The following is an 18,285-nucleotide window of genomic DNA, read 5'->3' as shown; positions in this document are numbered from 1 at the left end:
CACTCTCTGTCTCTGTCTCTCTCTTTCACTCTCTCTCGCTCGCTCTCTCTGGGGACCCGTGTGTGAGCTCCAAGGCCACAGCTAGGCCGTCTGTTTAAGTTAGAGTAAACAGTGAGAATCTGCAGAAGTCCCCACAAGTGGTTATACCTGCCCTTAATAGGAGCTCATAGGAAACAGAGATGTACTCAACATTTATTGAGTTCCTGCTGTATACCAAGCCCTTTATACCCTCTGCTTTTCAGAGGACGCTTGGCAGTAACAGCTGCCCGCACAGCGCACACAGCAGGGGACAGGGGTGCAGGGAGGGGCCACAGCCCCACTGGTTTGGGACAGAGCCCACGTGTTTCTGCCGCTCGAGCCCCTGCTCCTCGCTGTGCCGCAGCAGGCAGTGCAGGAGAAGCACCGACTATGGGCCGGGCGCTGCTCTGTGTCCCCAGAGAACCCCCTGCTGGCGGGGCCCTCAGCACTCTTACTGGCTTCTCCTCCCAGGTGCCCCAGGGCTGCAGTGGAAACACTGTGGGAGCTGCCCACCCCCCACCGCCATCTAGTCACCTGTCAGGAGAGAAATGATTTGCTCCCTGGTCACGACCAGGCCCATGGTCTGGGGGCTGCGTGAGCTGACTGTCCCCCCTATGGACTCCTTTAGGGAGGGATATGGTTGCCGGATAGAACAGAGGACACTGTTTACACTTGGATTTCAGGTAAACAATGAATATGTTTTTAGTGTAAGTATAACTCATGCAACATTTGGGACATACTTATACTTGGAAGTATTTGTCGTTCATCTGAAATCCACATCTAACTGGGCATCTTCTGTGCTTGCCGGGCACATGTGTAAATCTGGCAGCCCTGGCCTGGGAGGAGGACACCCTGGACCCCGGGCTTCTTGAGCCTGGGCAGAGTGAGAAGTCTGGCAGGTCCCAGAACCCTGGGCCTCAGAGAGGCTTGGACGTGCTCATGCTGACGCCTAGCGGTCAGCAGGGGAACTTCAGGGGGTCGGAAGGGGAGGAGGGTAGCTGGGAGGTGACCCAGAGGCCAGGGAAGAGGGGACAGGTGCTGCACAATCAACTAGAGGGGACACTGGGAGACAGGTCACCTTCACTGAGCACTTGAGACCCGCGGGGCCAGGACAGGGGCAGAGCCAGGAAACCAGGCCCGCCACAGCTCAGTGATGCCCAGGGAAGTGCAGCTCTGCAAACATTTGTCCACGGGTGTTTGCACAGCCTGCCACCGGGCCCCCACGTCTGTTAGACAGGCCCCCTCCTATCTCACAGAGGCAGCTTTCCAGGGGTCCCAGTGTCAGCCCTGCTCCAGACACCGGCAGCCGGGCGCCAAAGCAAGATTGGTGTCCATCCCTGCCTTCCAAGAAGACGGGCCCAGCCCGCCCCCACTGCTGGCATCTGAGATGTGTCAGCGGCCTGTCGCACACCACGCCTGCCCCCCGGTGAGCAGCGGAAGCAGGGGAGTGGCCCGGGCACCCCACCGGCCTTGCCTGCAGCTTCTGCGCAGATCCTCACACAGGTGGTGCTTTGCAACCGCTGCACGGGCTTATGGAATGGGTGGGTGACAGCTCCAAACCAGCAGCGCCTCATGGGCTGCCTCCTGGTGTGGCAGAAAGGGCGCGGGGCCTGAGAGCCGTGGCGTCGGGAGCCCCAGGGGACTGAGAGTCAGAAGGCACCGTGCAGCTGCCATGCTGACTGCGGCATGGCCAGGGCAGCCACCTGGCTGGAAAAGGACAGCTTTGGTCTAGATGGTCTCTGAGGTCCCTTCCAACTCCAGCTTTCCAGAAAATGGGTCCATTCTGGCCGTTTGCTTGCACCTCATTCAAAGCAGGACAGCGTCATTTCGGAGCCACGAGCCTTGTCTATAACCAAGGTGCTTTGAACCCACCGCCCTGCAAGTGTGCGTTGAGCACCCCCGAGGGGCTCGCCTCTGGTCGGCCCCTGTGAGAGCAGAGCCTGCGAAAGGCACAGAGGAGAAGCCGCCTGGCCTTGTGGAAAGGTCTGGTATAAAGGGGACCCTACCTGAACATACGTAGAAAGAGCAAGGAGGCAGTTGAGCAAATGAACGTGGATGGTGTTAGGGGCCAGATCACTGGAGGGTTGGACTCCCGTGGCTGGACCGGCCAGGGGAAGGTGACGTGCAAGTTCAGAAGGGCCAGTCCGCCCCGGCAGGGGCCACTGAGCCGGAAGGAAGGCTGGGTGGTAGGAAGGTCCTGCCCCGGGGGGTGGGAGTGGGGGAACAGCAAGCAAAGATCCGGCCCACAGAGGCAGGGAGACACAGGCGAGGAAGAAGAGGGGAGCAGAGTCCCCTGAGGGCCCCTGAGGCAGCCGAGGGGCCCCAGGGATCGTAGGTAGGGTGTGGGGGGAGCATTTGACCCCTGAGGGGCCAAAGGGGATCTTATGCTGCTGCTCCACCACACACGTTGGAAGATCTCTCTCTCTCTCTCTCTGAGCCTCAGCACCTCTCAGGTAGGCCTACTGACAGCACCTGGTGCTCAAGGTCGTGCAGATGGTCAATTAGGGACATTTGCAAAGAGGCAGATTGCACGGGGCCTGGCCTTAAGGGACTCTGGGGAAGTGGAAGTCCAGGATCTCCGGTGCTCCCGTTCCCCAGGTGGGGGGCGCCCCTGGGGATGCAGCCTGGGGCGGGCTGGACTCCCGGTCAGCTGGGGCCCTGGCCTGGCACTTTGGGGGCAGAGGGCAGGAGGCAGAGCCCTGCATCCTTGCTAAAGCCCAGGCCTTGTGATGCGAGGCTCCCAGAGCACTGTCGAGGCACAGCCATTGTGGGAGTTTCATTAGGGGATCAGGCAGGTGGATGGTGCAGGGTCACGGTCAGCACTGTGACCACAGGCCACAGCCGGGTCTGGGCCCACAGACAGATGCGCTGTGTTGCCCAAGTGTCAGTCCCTGTCCTGACGCAGAGTCAGAAGTCCAGGGTAGCCAAGCCCAGGCCCCGTACCGGGGCAGCTGGCTTCAGTGAGCATTTCCCAGGCCTTCGCTGCAGGCTAGGCCCCCGTGCAGGGCACCAGGGTGAAGAGGGGACTCAGGCTTGGGCCCTGCCTACTCAAGGAGCCCCTTGCTAGTGGGGGAACAGCAGACAGCAGTTACAGTTAGTGTGCCGCGTGCCCTGAGAGCGCATAGTACAAGGGCGCTGGAGGCCCAGGCCAGTCCTCTAACACAGCCTAGGGACTGGGGGAGAGGATGGAAACAAGGAAGGCTCCCTGGAGGAAGTGACACCCAAACAGAATCTCACGTAACTGTAACAGAGCTGCTGTTCAAAGGAGGAGGGCGTGTGTCCCAGCCAGAAGGAACCCCATTTCCGAAGGCTCCAAGGTGAGAAGGGAGGGCTGTGAGGGAGGATGTGAGGGCTGACGTGTGTCCCTGTTACCCAGGGCCATGGCAGGCCAGGTGGGGGCAGGAGGACCTTTGATGCCAGACTGAAAAGCAGCCTGACCCTATGGGCACTGGGTTTCGGTGGGGGTGGGGGAGCACTGATGAGTTTTTAGCAGTGGGAGGACACAGTCAGATTTCTGCTCTAGAAAGTTCCCTCTTCAGCTGTCAAAGGGCAGATCTTCCAGTCGAGTGGAACAGGTTCAAGTTTCGCCCCTGTCACATCCTCCTTAAGTGATGGCGGGCTGATGGCTTAACCTCTGTGAACTCTATAAAATACGGATAAAGCTACTTACCTTGCAGGGTGACATCATAAAGATCTATAGTCCAGTCCGTGTCCCTCTGCCAGGCTGGGGCTGGGCCCTGGGGAGTCGGGAATGAACGGGGTGCTCTGGCCCTCAGCGAGCTCAGGCGAAGGGTCTGAGGAGCATGGAGATTGGAGGGAGGGCCGGGGTGAGAAATCAGCATCTTGAAGCGGCTGGTATTTGAGACGACTTGGAAGGACAGGACATGGGAATGTGCACGTAGCCAGGGAGGGCAGGGGCTGGGTCATTCCGGCGCCCCAGATCACTGTGGGGAAAGTTAAGGGACAGAAGGGGACCAGCCTGGGCTTCCCTCCCGTCCCCTCTTCTAAATAAGAATCTCCATCGCCTCCTGAAAGTCCCCTGGGGGCACAGGTTCTGTGAAACTTGGGTTTGCCTGTCCTGCTCAGTGTCCCTTGGGCAAGTCACCCAACTTCTCTGCACCCTGTCCTCCTCACTTGCAAGGTGGGAGTAACAGGTCTACTCGGAAAAGTGCCAGATTATTCATGTAAAGCGCTTAGTATACAGCAAGTACTCACTAACAAATAGCCGTGGTTGTCATCGGCCTGCAGAGAGTTTCTGGCGGCCCCTAGATCCAGCCCCCTCACCAGGCCTCCACCCAGTGGTGACCTCTCTGTGCCTCGGCGCTCTCGTCTGTTAAGTGGGTCTAATACCCTACTGTGGGACAGCTCGGCACACGGGCAGCTCTGGGCAGTCGTGCACGGTCGTGGTTGTCGTTCTAACCCCTGTCCCCCCGCCCCCAGTGGCCCGTCCCTGCCACCGCTCCTGTGCCTTTCCGCCGTGGCACTGCCTCTCCGTGTCTTCTTCGTGGCCCTGGTTTTTGCCTGCCGCACTTGGACGGCTTGCAGACTCTGGGTTGGGGAAGGCGGTAGCGTCTTTCTGGGCTCCGTGATTTTCTATTGATGAAGTTGAAGGGGAGGAGAACCCCTCCCTCCTGAGGGGGGGAGGGAGGGAGCGGGGTAATTGTTCTCTTCTCCCCGCTCTGCCCTTCCCAGCCTGCCTCCCCTTCCCGTGTGTGTAAGGGACATGGGTGCGGAAAATGATGTTATTGATGAAGTCGCCATAGCAACGACCCTCGGGAGGCACACATTCCAGCTTTGTTATCCCGGCCCAGGGCAGAGAGAAAGGCCCGGCTCCTGAGTACAAACAGATCGGCCCGCCTCCCCCTGCCCTGCTTGAGATGCATCCGTGAACTTTGCTTTGCCGAGGACGCGGTGTGCACCCTGGTCCGGGGCAGGCAGAGTCTGTGATGGTTTCCCTCTGTGCTCGCTCTGGTGGAGAACCGAAACGCGGTGGAAGGCTTGGGAAAAACAGACAGCCCCTCACCGCCGGGGCCCGTCCCAGGGCCCAGAGGAGGGGGAGCATCGCAGGGAAGCCCTGGGCACCTGGGACCCTGGCCCTGCTCCTCAGACACAGTGCGACCCTGGCATGTCTTTCCCCACCCTGACTTGGCCTCCGTTTGCTTGCTTGTGAGACGGGCATGGCTGTACCCACTTCTTCGGCTCATGAGGAGGGCTCAGTCACAGGCGAGCGTCGGCAGAGCCCGAGTCTCTAGCTCACGCGTTCTGAAAGACTGAGAAACGGCTCCTAACTGTGTCTCGGCCCGGCCCCCCTCCCTCTCCCACAGCCCCTGCCCTCCCTCTAGGCTCCTTTGTCCCTTCCAGGGTGACAGCAGCGCCTCCCATGTGCTTCCGGCCCGTGGTCTCTGCCCTGCAGGCTGCCTTCCGTGCCGAAGTGCACCACTGCCCGACTTACAGCCTTCCTGTGCCCCTCCCCCGGCCTGGGATGCAGCCCCTCAAGCTCTCACCTGCATCCTTGGCCTCAGTGGCCCAGAAAAGGGGAGAGCACATTGAGTGAGCACCCGGGAGGCCGGGCCCATGACAGAGCCACTGTTACGTGGATGGAAATTAAGGCTCAGGGGAAATGGTTGCCCAAAGGCATTACCCAAGGTCATGCGGGCAAGTGGCAGAGTCTGAAATCGGACCCAGTGACGCGGCCGTGAAGCATCTGTCTCCTCATCACTGCCTGTCCCTTCCTGGGCACAAAGAGACACTCGGTCTGAGTTTGCAGAGCGTCATTAGATTTGGATGAGTTAGATCAAGTTAGGTTCGAGCTGGCGGGCAGCCTGGCCTGACTGGCACCAGGCCCCTGAAGACCAGCACTTCTGGAAGCGACTCTGAAATTCGATCTTTCCCCTCTAGGCAGAGAGGTAAACAGGGCTTCCTGCTGAACTTGGCACTGTGGTTACTCCCTGTATCAGGATGGGGAGCCGGGCCGAGGGAGGCTGCACCCTGCCCAGGCTGCTCCCAAGAGCGCACACGGTGCAGAGCAGGGGCCACAGGAAGGCAGAGTCTGGGTCACGGGCCTTCTGTTCCGCAGACTCACAGGAAGCCGCGCTGCGCCCAGCCCTGGGCTCAACCCGTGCTCTGGGGGAGCCTGGGGGTGGCATCAGTGGAGATGGCGTGCCAGTTAGACCTGGCCGGGTGCCCTGGCCCCTCAGAGGAGCTGGGGTGGGGCCGAAGCACAGGGGCTGGAGTGGAGGCCCCCGAGGCCCCTTCCAGCGCGGAGCCCAGGCCCGTTCCCCTGGAGCAGAAGCGCTTGGCCTCCTCGTGTGCCTGGGGGTTCACGTGTCCAAATTCACTTGCCCCTGACAGTAGCCATGCTGGTAATACTACCTGTCAGCTCACTGTCCTCAGGACAGCCCCCCACCCCACCCCAGGAGAGGGCAGAGGGAGCGCCATCTCCTTCACCCCTGGGGCCGAGGCAGAGGAAGGCCCACACCAGGCTCCAGGTGATGGAGCTAGAGCCCCTGCCCAGGCCTGAGCCACCTTGGTCCATGAGCCACCACCAGCTCGTGGGTAAGATGAGGAACTGATGTGGGTCATCCCAGGACTGGACTGTGTTAAGGGGGGGACAGGGGGATGTCCAAAGAGTGACTGCAGGGCTTCTCAGAGCCTTTAATGGGTGCCGTGGAGGCCCTGAGTCGCCGTCTCATAGAACACATGGCTGCCAATGCCACGTGGTGCTCTCACCATTCTCTGTGAGGTGTTGTGAGGTAGGACAGCCTTCATCTCTTCTTCCTCCCTCCCTCCTTCTCTCCCACCTTCCTCTCCCTGTATTTATTTCACCCCTGTGCTGGGCACTGAGGACACAGACAAGGGTAAAGATGTCCCTCTAAGTTCCCCATGGCAGCAGGGGAGGGTGACTTAGCAACCATGTGCTTGTAGCGCAAGGCAGAATAAGGCGGGAACCCTCCCTGTGCCACACGTGTGGATTACGTAGGTCTCTCATCTGAGTTTCATGGCAGCCCTCGGAGGGGAAGCTTATGACGACCAATTTCTCAGCTTAGAAAGCAGAGACCTGGAGAAGAAGGCATCTGACCTGAGGCTCAGGTACAACGCATCTCAGTCCCAGGCCCTCTTGAGCGCCGCACACCCTTCCTCGGGGTGCCTGGAACATGGTGAGCACACCGGCCGCGCTCTGGGCCTGGGCACCAGCCCCTCCCTCTGGTGCTCTGTGTTCGTGCCTCCAGTAAGATCTGCTGCATGGATGCTGGGCACCGGGATGTAGCAGCGATCGAGACCCTTCCTTCCTGTAGGAGCTCCCTGGCTGGTGGGAGAGGTGACGGCAGGTAGACCTGCACAGGGGCCAATACGGAGTGGCCCCTGCCTCCCCCCCCCCATCAGCGTTTTGCCAGCTGGAAGGAAGAAACACAGAGCCAGGAGACTCGGTGTGTGGGGTCAGATCTTGAACTGGAATAACGAAGGCATCAGGGAACCTAGAGAAAGCGAGTTTGTGCAGGAGGCTGGGCTCGCTCGTTGCTCGGCTGAGCGCCTGCAACCTTTCTGAGCTGTCACAGCGGGTGTGGACCAGGCCTGTCAGAGGCCGCCCTGGGGCCCCCGGCGCAGCGGGAAGGCCGGCCTGGCTGCAGAGGGAGAACGGGACCCAGGGGACGAGCAGGCGAGGAGTGGGAGGCCCAGGCTGCTCAGGGAGCCTCGCGCTGTTCCGAAGGGCTGAAGGGGTGATGCAGGCGCAGAGTGGAGGCCTCGTGTGGGCCTGACGGTCCTGCAGGTGAGCTGAGGCTCCGGCCTCGTGCTCGGGAGTAGTGGTGCCGGGTCACGGAGCCAGGGTTTATGTGCTTTCTTGAGGCGCTGCTCAGAGAGCTTCACGGAGGAGGAAGCGTCTGAGCTGGCCTTGAATTTTAATAGGTTTCTAATTCCGAAGGCAGTTACTGGTAACAGGCACCACTTATTACACTCAGGCTGTGCCAGGTTCCCGGTTCTGCTCTGCCCGGGAAGTGCTGCCAGTCACCTTCTGGGTCCCACAGGCGTGGCACAGTGACCCCAGGGTGGGAGAGTTTGGCTGGGACCCCACAGCCTGGATTCCAGTCCTGCCGTGTGATCTGGGACAGACACTTCCCCTCCTGGGCCCTTTTTCCCCACCTGCAAGATGGATGCACGCGATGGACCACGAGGACGCATCCCGCCCTGACCATCTGTGTGGCCCTGCCAGCCATGCCGCACGTCTTCTCGTGGCCTGCCGTGGCCAGTGTGCCCCGGGGCGAGGAGAACGTGACACAGTTGCTGAATTCTAGAGCCGCTGAGGAGCTGAATTAGCGGCACCGAGGCAGCCATATTCCCTCCAGCCCTCCCAGGCCGGGCCGTTGCAGCCATCTTAGGAATGGTCACTAGTGCCATGGTGATGCCCTGGTGGCATCCACGCAGGGAGGAGGCGCCCCCAGGAGCCCTCAGGTCTCACGGGAAGCCGGCTGTTGGTGGCCGCTGTTCTCAGCTGCTTGCTCCCTATCGGCCTGTTTCCCAGCATGGCTGCTGCTTGGGTGTGAGGCCCAGACCTGTGTCCCAGACCCTCATGGAAGACGGGAAGGTCATTCCATTTCCCTCCCTGCGTGGAGGGTCCCCCCCCCCCCAGGCAGGACTTCTGTTGGACAGTGAGGTCCCTGAGAAGACCCAGAACTCAGTCTGCTCTCAGGGCCTGGCCAGAGAGTCACACGAAGACCAGAGAGGAGAAACATGGCCACCATGTCGCGCTGGGAGCGAGGCTGGGGGACCGAGGAAGGCTTCCTGGAGGAAGGGACACAGTGGCATTTGGCCTTACAGGGCGAACACCTTATGGAACACCTCACCAGTTGTCAGTTTCCTGGAGCGTCCAGTCTGTGACAGGGCAGGGACCTTCGCCCTGCAGAGAGAAGAGGTGACGAGTGCCTGAGAATGGATGGGGGATGGGGACGTAGCTTCAGGTCAGGTCTGGCTGCACCCCCCCCCCCCCCTGGAGGTTCAACCAGCAAGGTCAGGAATCAGCTCCCACCCATTCTCCTCTGCGCGCAGACTCTCTTCTTAGCCAACTTTCCCCTCATTTTAGGAAGTATCATTTTTAATTAAAAATTTATTAATGCTAACATGTGATATATTTTAATTTCTATGTTTACAAATTAATGTCTACAGACTCCCCTATTTAACTTCTAGGATAACAAATATCAGCAGGTACAGCTCGTCAGCACGTGAACAGAAGCTCTCAGGCTTCCCTGTAATGGTCGGAAACGTAGAGGTCCCGAAGCCCTTTCCACTGATGACCAGTGCGGGCCCCGCCCTCGGCAGAGGAAGAGCACCCAGTGCTTCCGAGTCTTGGGGGGGGGGGGGCAGGGCGGAGGAGGTGTCCTCAGTGAGTCACATGAGGACTTTAAGTGGAAGATGGGGGCCTCACCGGCCTCTCCCACAGTTGCCGAGACCACTGAGGTGGGTGCATTTGAGGCCAGCCCACCACAGATGGGGCCTGGGTCCCCCCCTCCCAGCTCCGGTTTCATCATTTGCTTCCATGTCAACTTAGACTAGAACACGGATCACCCCCCGAGTTATCCTTTGCCAGCAAAACATCAGTGTGGCTCGTTAGTAAAGTCTAGATTCTCAGAAAGAAAGACTGCCTGACTGCAAGGCCTCATGTTAAGAGAAACCGTGACTTCTAATGCCTTACGCTCACTTCAGCATCCTGAGTGCAGGGCCACACCCGCTCCCCAGGGACACATTTATGGTTAGTGATAATTAGCAGGGTTTCTCGTAAGTCGTGTTTCTTTGGCTGGGAATGGAAATTGAATCTCCTTCTTCACATATGAGCCTGAGCTCAAACAGGGGCCCTGGGGCTCTTCCCAGCTCAGGGGGAAAGCACGGATCTGTTTGAGTGGCATCGATTGCCTGTGCCAGCCACAGGGCAGCCCCGGGAGGTCAACGTGGGGTGATGGCGTGGGGGTGATGTGGGGTGCAGTCAGGAAGCCCTGTGGAACCGTGGAGTTTGAGACAGGTCTAGGGTTTTGTTTGTGGAGGCAGGACGCGCCAGGGTGTGGATGGGGCGCTCCGGAGGGGCGGTCAGCAGGCTCCTGGAGTGTGCAGGAGACAAAGCTGCGAAGATGCCAGAACACCAGCCCCTGTGCCCCTGGCACCGAGGAGCCAGAAAATCCACACAAGCAGGGAGTAAAGGGTGACGTGGACTCAGGGAGGCTGCTTGGTGGCCACGGCCCGCCGGCTGGCCCCGGGCCAAGGCAGAAGTCTCTTGGAAGACCTGATCAGAGGCTGCATATGTCTCAGTGGCCCGTGAGATCGCCCTTCTCTGAGGAGGGGCTGCCAGACCTAGACAAGGTCCCCACAAGGACCCTCCTCCAGATCTGCAGAAGGTAGCGGCCTTCAGAAGTCAGTGCCCCCATGGAAAGATCCAGGATCAGAATACCTACCCTAACTTGTCTGTGAAGCAGAGATTATCAGTCCTGTTTTACAGAAGAGACTCAAGTGAAGCAATTCCCTCTGAGACACACAACCAGTAAGGAGGCCAGACTCATACCCACAGCTGCCTGCCTTGACAGTGACCTAGGAGGGCCATGCTATCTTTGTGAGACTGGCTCTCGCCAGCTCGCGAGGGCCCACTGTACACTCCTTCCCAGCTGCCCTTCCAGGGCCCTCGCCCGGTGCTCCAGTCAGCCGTGTTACAGCATTCCCACCCCGCCAGTGGGCAGATGCTGCGAACAGCCCCCGCTCCCCAGGCCACGGCCGCGCCCACCCCGCTCTGCAAGGTGTGCGTGCAGGGGTGGGGAGCTGTTGTGGGATTTGGCCAGAGGAAGGGGCTGTCTCTCCGTAAAAACTTGAAGCTTCCTACAAGGAGCCCTGTTTGCTCTGCTGCTGGGTAATTGGTCACGCTCTGCGTCGGTCCAACAGCGTGCTTGGACTAAGTGAGCAAAGTGCAGGTTTTACTCATTGCCATTTCTTGGTTTTATTGATACTTAGACTTTTTACACATCTTTGTTGGGGAGCACCTGGGTGACTCAGTCGGCTGAGCGTTCAACTTCGGCTCAGGTGGTGATCTCGCAGTTCGTGAGTTTGAGCCCCACGTTGGGCTCTGTGCCCCTCTGCCCCCGCCTCATAAATAAATAAACATTAAAAATGTATATATATCTTCGCTGTAGCTGCCAGGGGGTATGTGTTTTAAATAAATGTCAGGTCTCAGTTGCCCCACGCCCATGCTTAAAGTGGACAGACAGGGTCAAGACCGAGCCAGTCCTGACACACACGCAGGCCACCTGGGGAAGGGAGTTCCCTCCCTGTGTCCAAGACTGGCTCCTCTCGGGTAGGACACGGAAGTGAGGTCTCAGGGTGCTGTGTGGGCGGATGGCAGCTCTTCCTTTCATCTGCCCTTAGCCTCTTGATGGACTTGTGACCTACAACCTCTCACTTGACCCCGATGACCTCATAAATCCTGGAAACTCCTCACAAATCACTGGGAAGATAAACACCAACCAGGGGTCAACTGAAGGGGGTCTGAGCCACTCCAGCCAGTCTCCTGGGGTGGGGGCAATGTCCCCGGAACTGTGGGTGACTGAGGACAGAGGCAGATGGCCCACCCCAGGCGACCCTCAGTTGTCCCCATTATGCCAGAGCCCTCAGGGAACATTTCTGTGTAATTCTCAGGGTGCACGGACTGGAGGCCGGGCCTCTGAGGGCTCGAGGTGAATGGTGTGTGGTCCTTGCCCTGGAAACTCAGGGCGGCCCAGCTCTGCGCTCAGCAAGGCCTCTGGGCCAGGAGTGGGGAAGAGGTTTATAGTCCGAGGTGCCGGTCCGCATCCTCACCACGACTCTCCTCAGACCGTGGGCCTTTTGCCTTCACAGGGGCAAGGAGCCCCAGAACATCGCCACCGCCTAGGGTTTGGAGCCTCAGCAGGGGCTCGGGGAGCCGGGGAGGAGAGGGGACAGGGAACCCAGCCAGCCTTGTGAGGGACAGGACTTCTGCGCCCAGCAGGGGCGACAGGGCAGGACTCCAGCTGCAGGACAGGGACACGAGCAGGCACTGGGGTGGCCCAGCCCCGACACCCTGTGGCAGCCTCCCCTTTCTGATGCCTCCCACCCAGCAAAGGCGGGGGGCTGTTCCCAGCTGCCCTTTTAAGATGAGTCTTCACAGAACAAGGTCCCTGAGGTTTGCAGACATTTTCCTTTACAAAGTAGCATTTATCCAGCAGCAGTAACCTTGGGCTAAGATTTTGGAAATGGGGCCCCATGTGCTCAGGGACCCCAGCACAGGCTCCATGGGGTACAGGGCACACGGGTGGAGAGGCGGCCAGCGTCAGGTCGTATAGGGCTCTGCATTTGCGAGTGAGGGTTTCTTGGGTCCTGGGGTGCACTGCAGTGACCAGGGACAGAGAGAGACCCACTCTGGCAGCTGGAGAGGGGGCATGTAGTTCGGGGCACGGCCGTGGGGCCGGTGAGGACGGGCCTGTGCTGCCCTGAGGTCCAGCAGAGCAGAGCAGCGGCCTCTGGCTCACGCAGGAACGCAGTGCGGGGTGGCCGTGCAGGGCTGACAGCGCCTCCCAGGAGACACCACCTTTCCTTACAGCTGCCGCCCACCCATACGGTCCCCCGACCTGTCAGCGCTCCCCTCGCGGCCCAGCCGCCTGCCTCCCAGGGCTGCATGCCCTTCCGGTGCACACTGAAGAGCGCTGCCTACCATCATCGTCTGAGATGCTACCCACACCTGCTTTAGGAGGGAAACTGAAGCCCTGAGCTGAACTTGGTTCCGTAGTCTGACCTAGGGCGGGGACGCTTCTTCCTTGGGTCCCCTGGAATCACTTTCAGTGCTGTTCTCAGACCTAGGCACTGTGTCCCTGGTTTTCCCCCAAGACGTCTCCAGCTGGAGGGCCAGGTGCGCACCCGCGGTGTGCGGATGGTGCACGTGCTAGCGGCAGCCCTGGAGCACTGCACTTGATGGTGACAGTTTAGAGGCTGCCTCTCTTCAGCCTGAAATTTTCTCTCTCTTCCCTCCCCACCCCCGTCCTCTCTCTCTCTCTCTCTCTCTCTCTCTCTCTCTCTCATCTGTCTCTTCCCAGAGGGTATGAACTGCATGAACAAAGACCACGGCTGTGCCCACATCTGCCGGGAGACGCCCAAAGGTGGGGTGGCCTGTGACTGCAGGCCCGGCTTTGACCTTGCCCAAAACCAGAAGGACTGCACACGTAGGTAGATGGAGGCAAATGGGTCAGACCTCCCCACGCGTCTCCTGCTGTTGCTTTATTGCTGGGGGCGGGAGGCATCTGTCCGGTTGGCTGGACGTTTTCCAGGGAGGGCTCTCCACCCTTCAGGGTCGAGAGAAGGGCAAGGTCCCTGAAGAGGGCTGGGGAGGCGTGAGGGATGGGGGCTGTGAACTCGAGACATGGCGTTTTCCCCACCTGGCATATATCTCCCACAGCCCCGGGGCAGGACCCTGATCAATAGCGCTGCCGGTGCTTACTGTAACCCTGACCCCAGACACCCCTAGGCCCTGAGCCTGAGCCCCTCCATGGGTCAGTGTGGCGAGGAGACCTACACGCTCAGGCTCCCTAATGGACCAGGGTGGCCCTTGGTAACAGGACGGTATAGATGAGGAAAGGAGCTGAGTGGGGGAGGGGTCCCAGCCCCACCTATGCTGACCTGGTTTCCGGGGTCTGCCCTTCGGGGCCCACTGTAAATGGTGATAACGTGAGATCCGGGTTGAATGAGGCCTCTGGCCAAAGGTGCCACTCAGGACCAGCTTGGATGTCAGCCCGCAGGCCACAAGTGTCCTGCACCCTCTCACTGTGGTCACCCAGCTCCCCAGGAGGAGTGGGAGCCGACAAACGAAGTAGAACCGTGGCTGAACACACTCACAAGTCCTCAAGAGCGTCAGACCCAGCAGCGGCGGCTGCGTGGGGAGTGGCGGGGGGCAGCCTCTGCTCACCGGGCAGGGGGGATGCCCACCGTGGCGCCGTGTCTGCTCTGTGCATACGAAGAGCTGAGGGAGGCCCACCTCTGGCCGGAGACAAGTGCTTCCTTCCAGCCCCGCTTTGTGACCCCGAGAAATAGCTTTGGAAGAGTCTGAATCCAACTCCGGGTAAAGACAGCAGTCCCGGCCTTGCCGCTGAAATGGGAGATGAACCGACCAGCTCTCACAGAGAACGCAGCCTTGCTTTCCATCCGTCATTCTGTGGAGAAGACAGCTGGCCCTTGCCGGCTCATCACTCGTGGTCTTCATGATTGTCATCAGCTGTTCTTTGGGCGCCTGCCACGCCTTTCCCAGCCCGTGCTCCTCAGTCCCCAAGGTCTCAGGAACCCACATGCACTAGACAATGTTCCTGCCTTCGAGGAGCTCATGCTGCAGCCCCCACTCCTGATGTGCTCTTTCCCCAAAGCGAAGAAGCTTCCTTCTGCCCAGGTGGGTCCTGAGATGCGGGCAGTCTCCCTCCGTGTTGCTGGTCTTTCCTGTGGGGTCACACAGATCAGCGTGCACACTGTCACCACGGGCAGGTGCCCAGCTGCAGCCCCAGGACTTCGCCAGGCCCTCCTGTCCTCTGCATCAGACAGTTCCTTAAACTGCAGAGAAACCGGCTGCACCTGGCGCCCTTCAGAATTGGAAGTGCAGATTCCAGCTCTCCCAGTCCTCCGGCCGAAGGCCAAGGACAGGCATGTGTGGACTGGGTGGGCGTGTTAACAGGCTCAGCCAGGAGGAAAGAGTGTTCCTTCAGTCAGCAAGACCGATCAAGACTGGAGCTAGCTGGGTGCCCGGGGAAGAGAGCTGCGAGCCACGGGCAGTGGCTGGGGCCCACTGGACCGTCTGAGATGAGCACTGCAAGGGGACAGTATGCTCAGAGAGCGGCTCCCGAGGGGCCAAGCTGACCTGAGAGGTCGGGGACAAGGCAGGCTCTCTTTGAGCAGGGAAGCATCCTCCCCCTCCCTTGACAGACAGGAGCCACGCCCTCAACCCACATGTTTGCTGGTGAAAGAAATAGAAGCCCTGCCCTCTCTACTGGGGGAAGGGTGGCTGGGCACTGCCGAGATGTTTATTGAATCGGATATGGATCCTGGGGACAAGGAGTGGGTGACTGCCTTGTGGCCCTCCCGTGAAGGGCCTGCACAGATAGCTGTGGCTCCAGTCGGCTCTGGTCGACGTGCAGGGTTAGTGTGAGGTTGGCTCTGAGGCTTTCCCTCTAGCCCTTGAGGCCAACTGAGGTCTAGGAAATTCTAGATCAGATTTGGGCTGGATGCTGAGGCCTGCCCTAGCCAGCCCCGTGGACCCGCAGGACCGCGGAGCCTCTGTGCCAAACCCTTTCATCTCTCCCGAGGCCAGGACCCCGCCAGGGCCAGAGGGGGTTTTCTGTGTCCCTTCGTGGTCCCGGAGCACAGGGCGCCAGTATGTATTTCCACGCAGAAGCTGGAGACTCTCTGGGTGCTGGCGAGCTCGGCCCCCTGTGGCCCATAAGATGCACGAACACCTGTGGGGGCCAGTGCGGGACCCTCAGTGTGGCCCTCCCCCAGGCTGCCTCAGACAGACCTCCGTCCTTAGAGTCGCTTGCAGGGCGCTGCCCACTTGCTGGAGCCCTGGGCTTGGAAAGAACTGTCTGCAGTGTCCTCACCACCTCCTCACACCCGCACCCCTGCCCACTGCGAAGCGAAGCTTCTCTTGATCTGGAAAGGCATGTGATGGCCAGACCGAGGCGGGGCTCTGCCTGGGGCTCTGCCCTCCCCGGAAATCTGTGGCTGCCTGTGCCCTTGGCTTCCCTGGGGCTCTCCCCGGGCAGAGAGCCGAGAGAAGAGATGCTCCTGTGGAGAAGGGGCCAGATGGCTTCGTGCTCCATGTCCCATCGTGCTTCCTGAAGAGTCCTGCAGGTCCTTGAAGTGTCACCCCGGAAGCTGTGTCCCTCCTTCGGATGGAACGTTAGCCCCCGTGGAAGAGGCAGCCCAGAAAAGACCCTCTCTGGCTGCAGGGACAGTGTCTGGGACACTGAGCAGAAGCCACTCTCTCTATGTCCTCCTCAGTGGGCAGGCAAATGGCATGTGTCCAGGCTGACAGGGTCACCACCGTCCCTGGGGATGGACGCCCCAGAGGCTCTGTGCGCTGCCCCAGCAAGAGTAGTACCTGGGAGAGGCGGCCGCGGGCCTCGGTTCGGGAATGCTTGGGCCCCGTGACGGGGAGCTTCCACCTGATAGAGCACCACTAACCCGCACTGCCGATTTGGGATCTTTGGCTCCTCTGACCCTGTTGGGTCTGAGATTCATTCTCGTGTATGTGATCATCATTGCGGTTTTGCCAAGTAGATGAAGAGCGTAGATAGACTTCTAGACAAATGGTGAAGGTGCCGGGAAGACCGAGTCCTCAAGGCCCTGGTGCACCATTTGCGTAAGGTCATGGGCACCCCGTCGTCATGCGAGCTGAGCACAGCGGGGGCAGGGGCTGCAGGAGCCCCTCCCACGGAGACCTTGGATCTCCGGTAGCGCTACTTCTCGCCCTAACATGTGATAACAAGCGGTTTTCTTTTGGATAAACTGGAATTTATCTTTTCCTACTTCAGACTGGCTTTTTATCGTTATTGTTCAGCACCCTCTTGGCCAACGCAAGATGGTGCTGATGCCGTGAAACATTTTAAGATTCTGGGCCGAAGGGCACCGGCTCCTCCAGGCCATACACGCCGTAAACTACATGACACGTTTCAATATAAGGGCCTTTTCGAAAGTGCACCTGAGATGACATAATGGGCGCATGTTCTGTCTGTCTGTCTGTCTGAACATTGCCTCGGGGGAATCCGGGCTCCGAGGGGCAGAGGCTGAGCCAGCCACTGGGACTAGGAGGGAATAGACTTCCACAGGGACACCGTCCCACACACGGAATGAGTGTCCCCCTCGCCCCGGGCCCGCCACCACCCTCCCCCACCTTGCAGAGCAGGCCTGGCACCACAGACACTTGTCCTGCCCAGACAGGCAGCTTCTAAGTGCCTTTGGAACCTAGAAGGATAAAATGCCTCCCCTGTCCCTTTCTCCACCCAGCATCATATGAATCTGTCACCCGGGCCAGCTGTGTATGAAGCCCACACGACCCAAGTCCGCTCTTGTCCTGCCCCAGTTCATGCCTAGGGAGCGAGCAATTCCATCCAAGACCCTGGTGGGGCTGAGGTCCAGGGAACTGTGTGCTTATCCACTGTTTGTTTCATGCCGTCACTTTGCACCCCCCCCCCCATTCCCGGTCCCTTACAAGAAACAACCAACACCGATAAACTAATCCTCTTTGTTGTCGTTCCTTTTATACACACGTACGTACACTTTGGGCCTAACTAGTAACCTGTAACTATGGAAACGGAGGCTGCCAGCACAGCTGTGAGGACACGGACACGGGCCCCATGTGTGGCTGCCACCAGAAGTACGCCCTCCACTCAGACGGTCGGACGTGCATCGGTGAGTACGCACCCGTGCCAGGCTCTGGCACCCGGGCGCCACCCCGCCCCCTCAGGGCGCACCTCATGGCCCTGACGTTGGCCAGCACCCCGCCGTGACCCGGTTTCCAAGAAGGAAGCCTAAGGGAGCACGATGAGCATCCCAGGGTCCCCACGGGTGGGGCCGGCGGCTGTCCCCCAGGGAAGCCTTCTGTAGAGACTTACCCGGGGCCATCCAGCCACCCAGGACCAAGCGCCTCTGCTTCGTGTCACTGTGGGCTCTCTGCAGGTCCTCCTCCTTGGCAGGGGGGTGGTCTACGGGGAGGAGGAAGGGGTGCGTGGCCAAGGAGGGGAGCCTCTGCCTTGAAAGCGCAGGGGTTTCCGCCCCTGACACAGGGACACACGGCACATCTGCTTAACCTGCATCTCAGCCCCATTAGCCACGTGAGCTGCCCTCCACAGGCTAGAGAACCAAGAGGTTTTCTCAGAAAGCGGCTTGAAGTTTTCATTGTCTACACCAGGGGAGACAGATGGAAGAATCCCGGGGTGGGGGCGGGGCTCTGGGTGTTTTTAACTGCTTTCTACTCCTGAGCTAACGGGCTCTCACTGGACTTGTCCCAACTAGAGTCCCTCCTTCTGAGCATCGCCCCTTCTGTCACCTCACCTGTCACATGGAGTCTCAGTGTGAGTCCTGGTCACCTCCTCCCCCCGGTCCTTATTTCCCAGGGCAAGCTAGGATATCCGGGGTCACCCCATGCCATAATCGGTAGTCGCTTCTTTCCAACTCCAAAATAACAACAGCACATCTTCTAGCTGAGAAAACGAAGAATTTCAAAGTTGGCACCCATCCAACTTTGTTCATCCT

At 59.7% G+C, this 18,285-nt stretch overlaps 1 protein-coding gene across 1 annotated transcript in view; it reads left to right on the top strand.

The window, feature by feature from the left end:
* SCUBE1 (signal peptide, CUB domain and EGF like domain containing 1) overlaps window positions 1–18,285 on the top strand; it is a 130,075-nt gene that overhangs the window by 60,266 nt on the left and 51,524 nt on the right. Inside the window, exons 5-6 of the mRNA XM_039234658.1 lie at window positions 13,092–13,217; window positions 17,326–17,442. Coding sequence (XP_039090589.1) covers window positions 13,092–13,217; window positions 17,326–17,442 — 243 coding nt within the window. The remainder of the gene's footprint in view (window positions 1–13,091; window positions 13,218–17,325; window positions 17,443–18,285) is intronic.

This window comes from Hyaena hyaena, unplaced genomic scaffold, assembly GCF_003009895.1.
Source record: "Hyaena hyaena isolate Hyena2069 unplaced genomic scaffold, ASM300989v1 scaffold_4, whole genome shotgun sequence".
Classification (NCBI taxonomy): Eukaryota; Metazoa; Chordata; class Mammalia; order Carnivora; family Hyaenidae; genus Hyaena; species Hyaena hyaena.
Note: the sequence above shows the minus strand (reverse complement) of the source record. Positions and strands in the feature narration are given on the sequence as shown.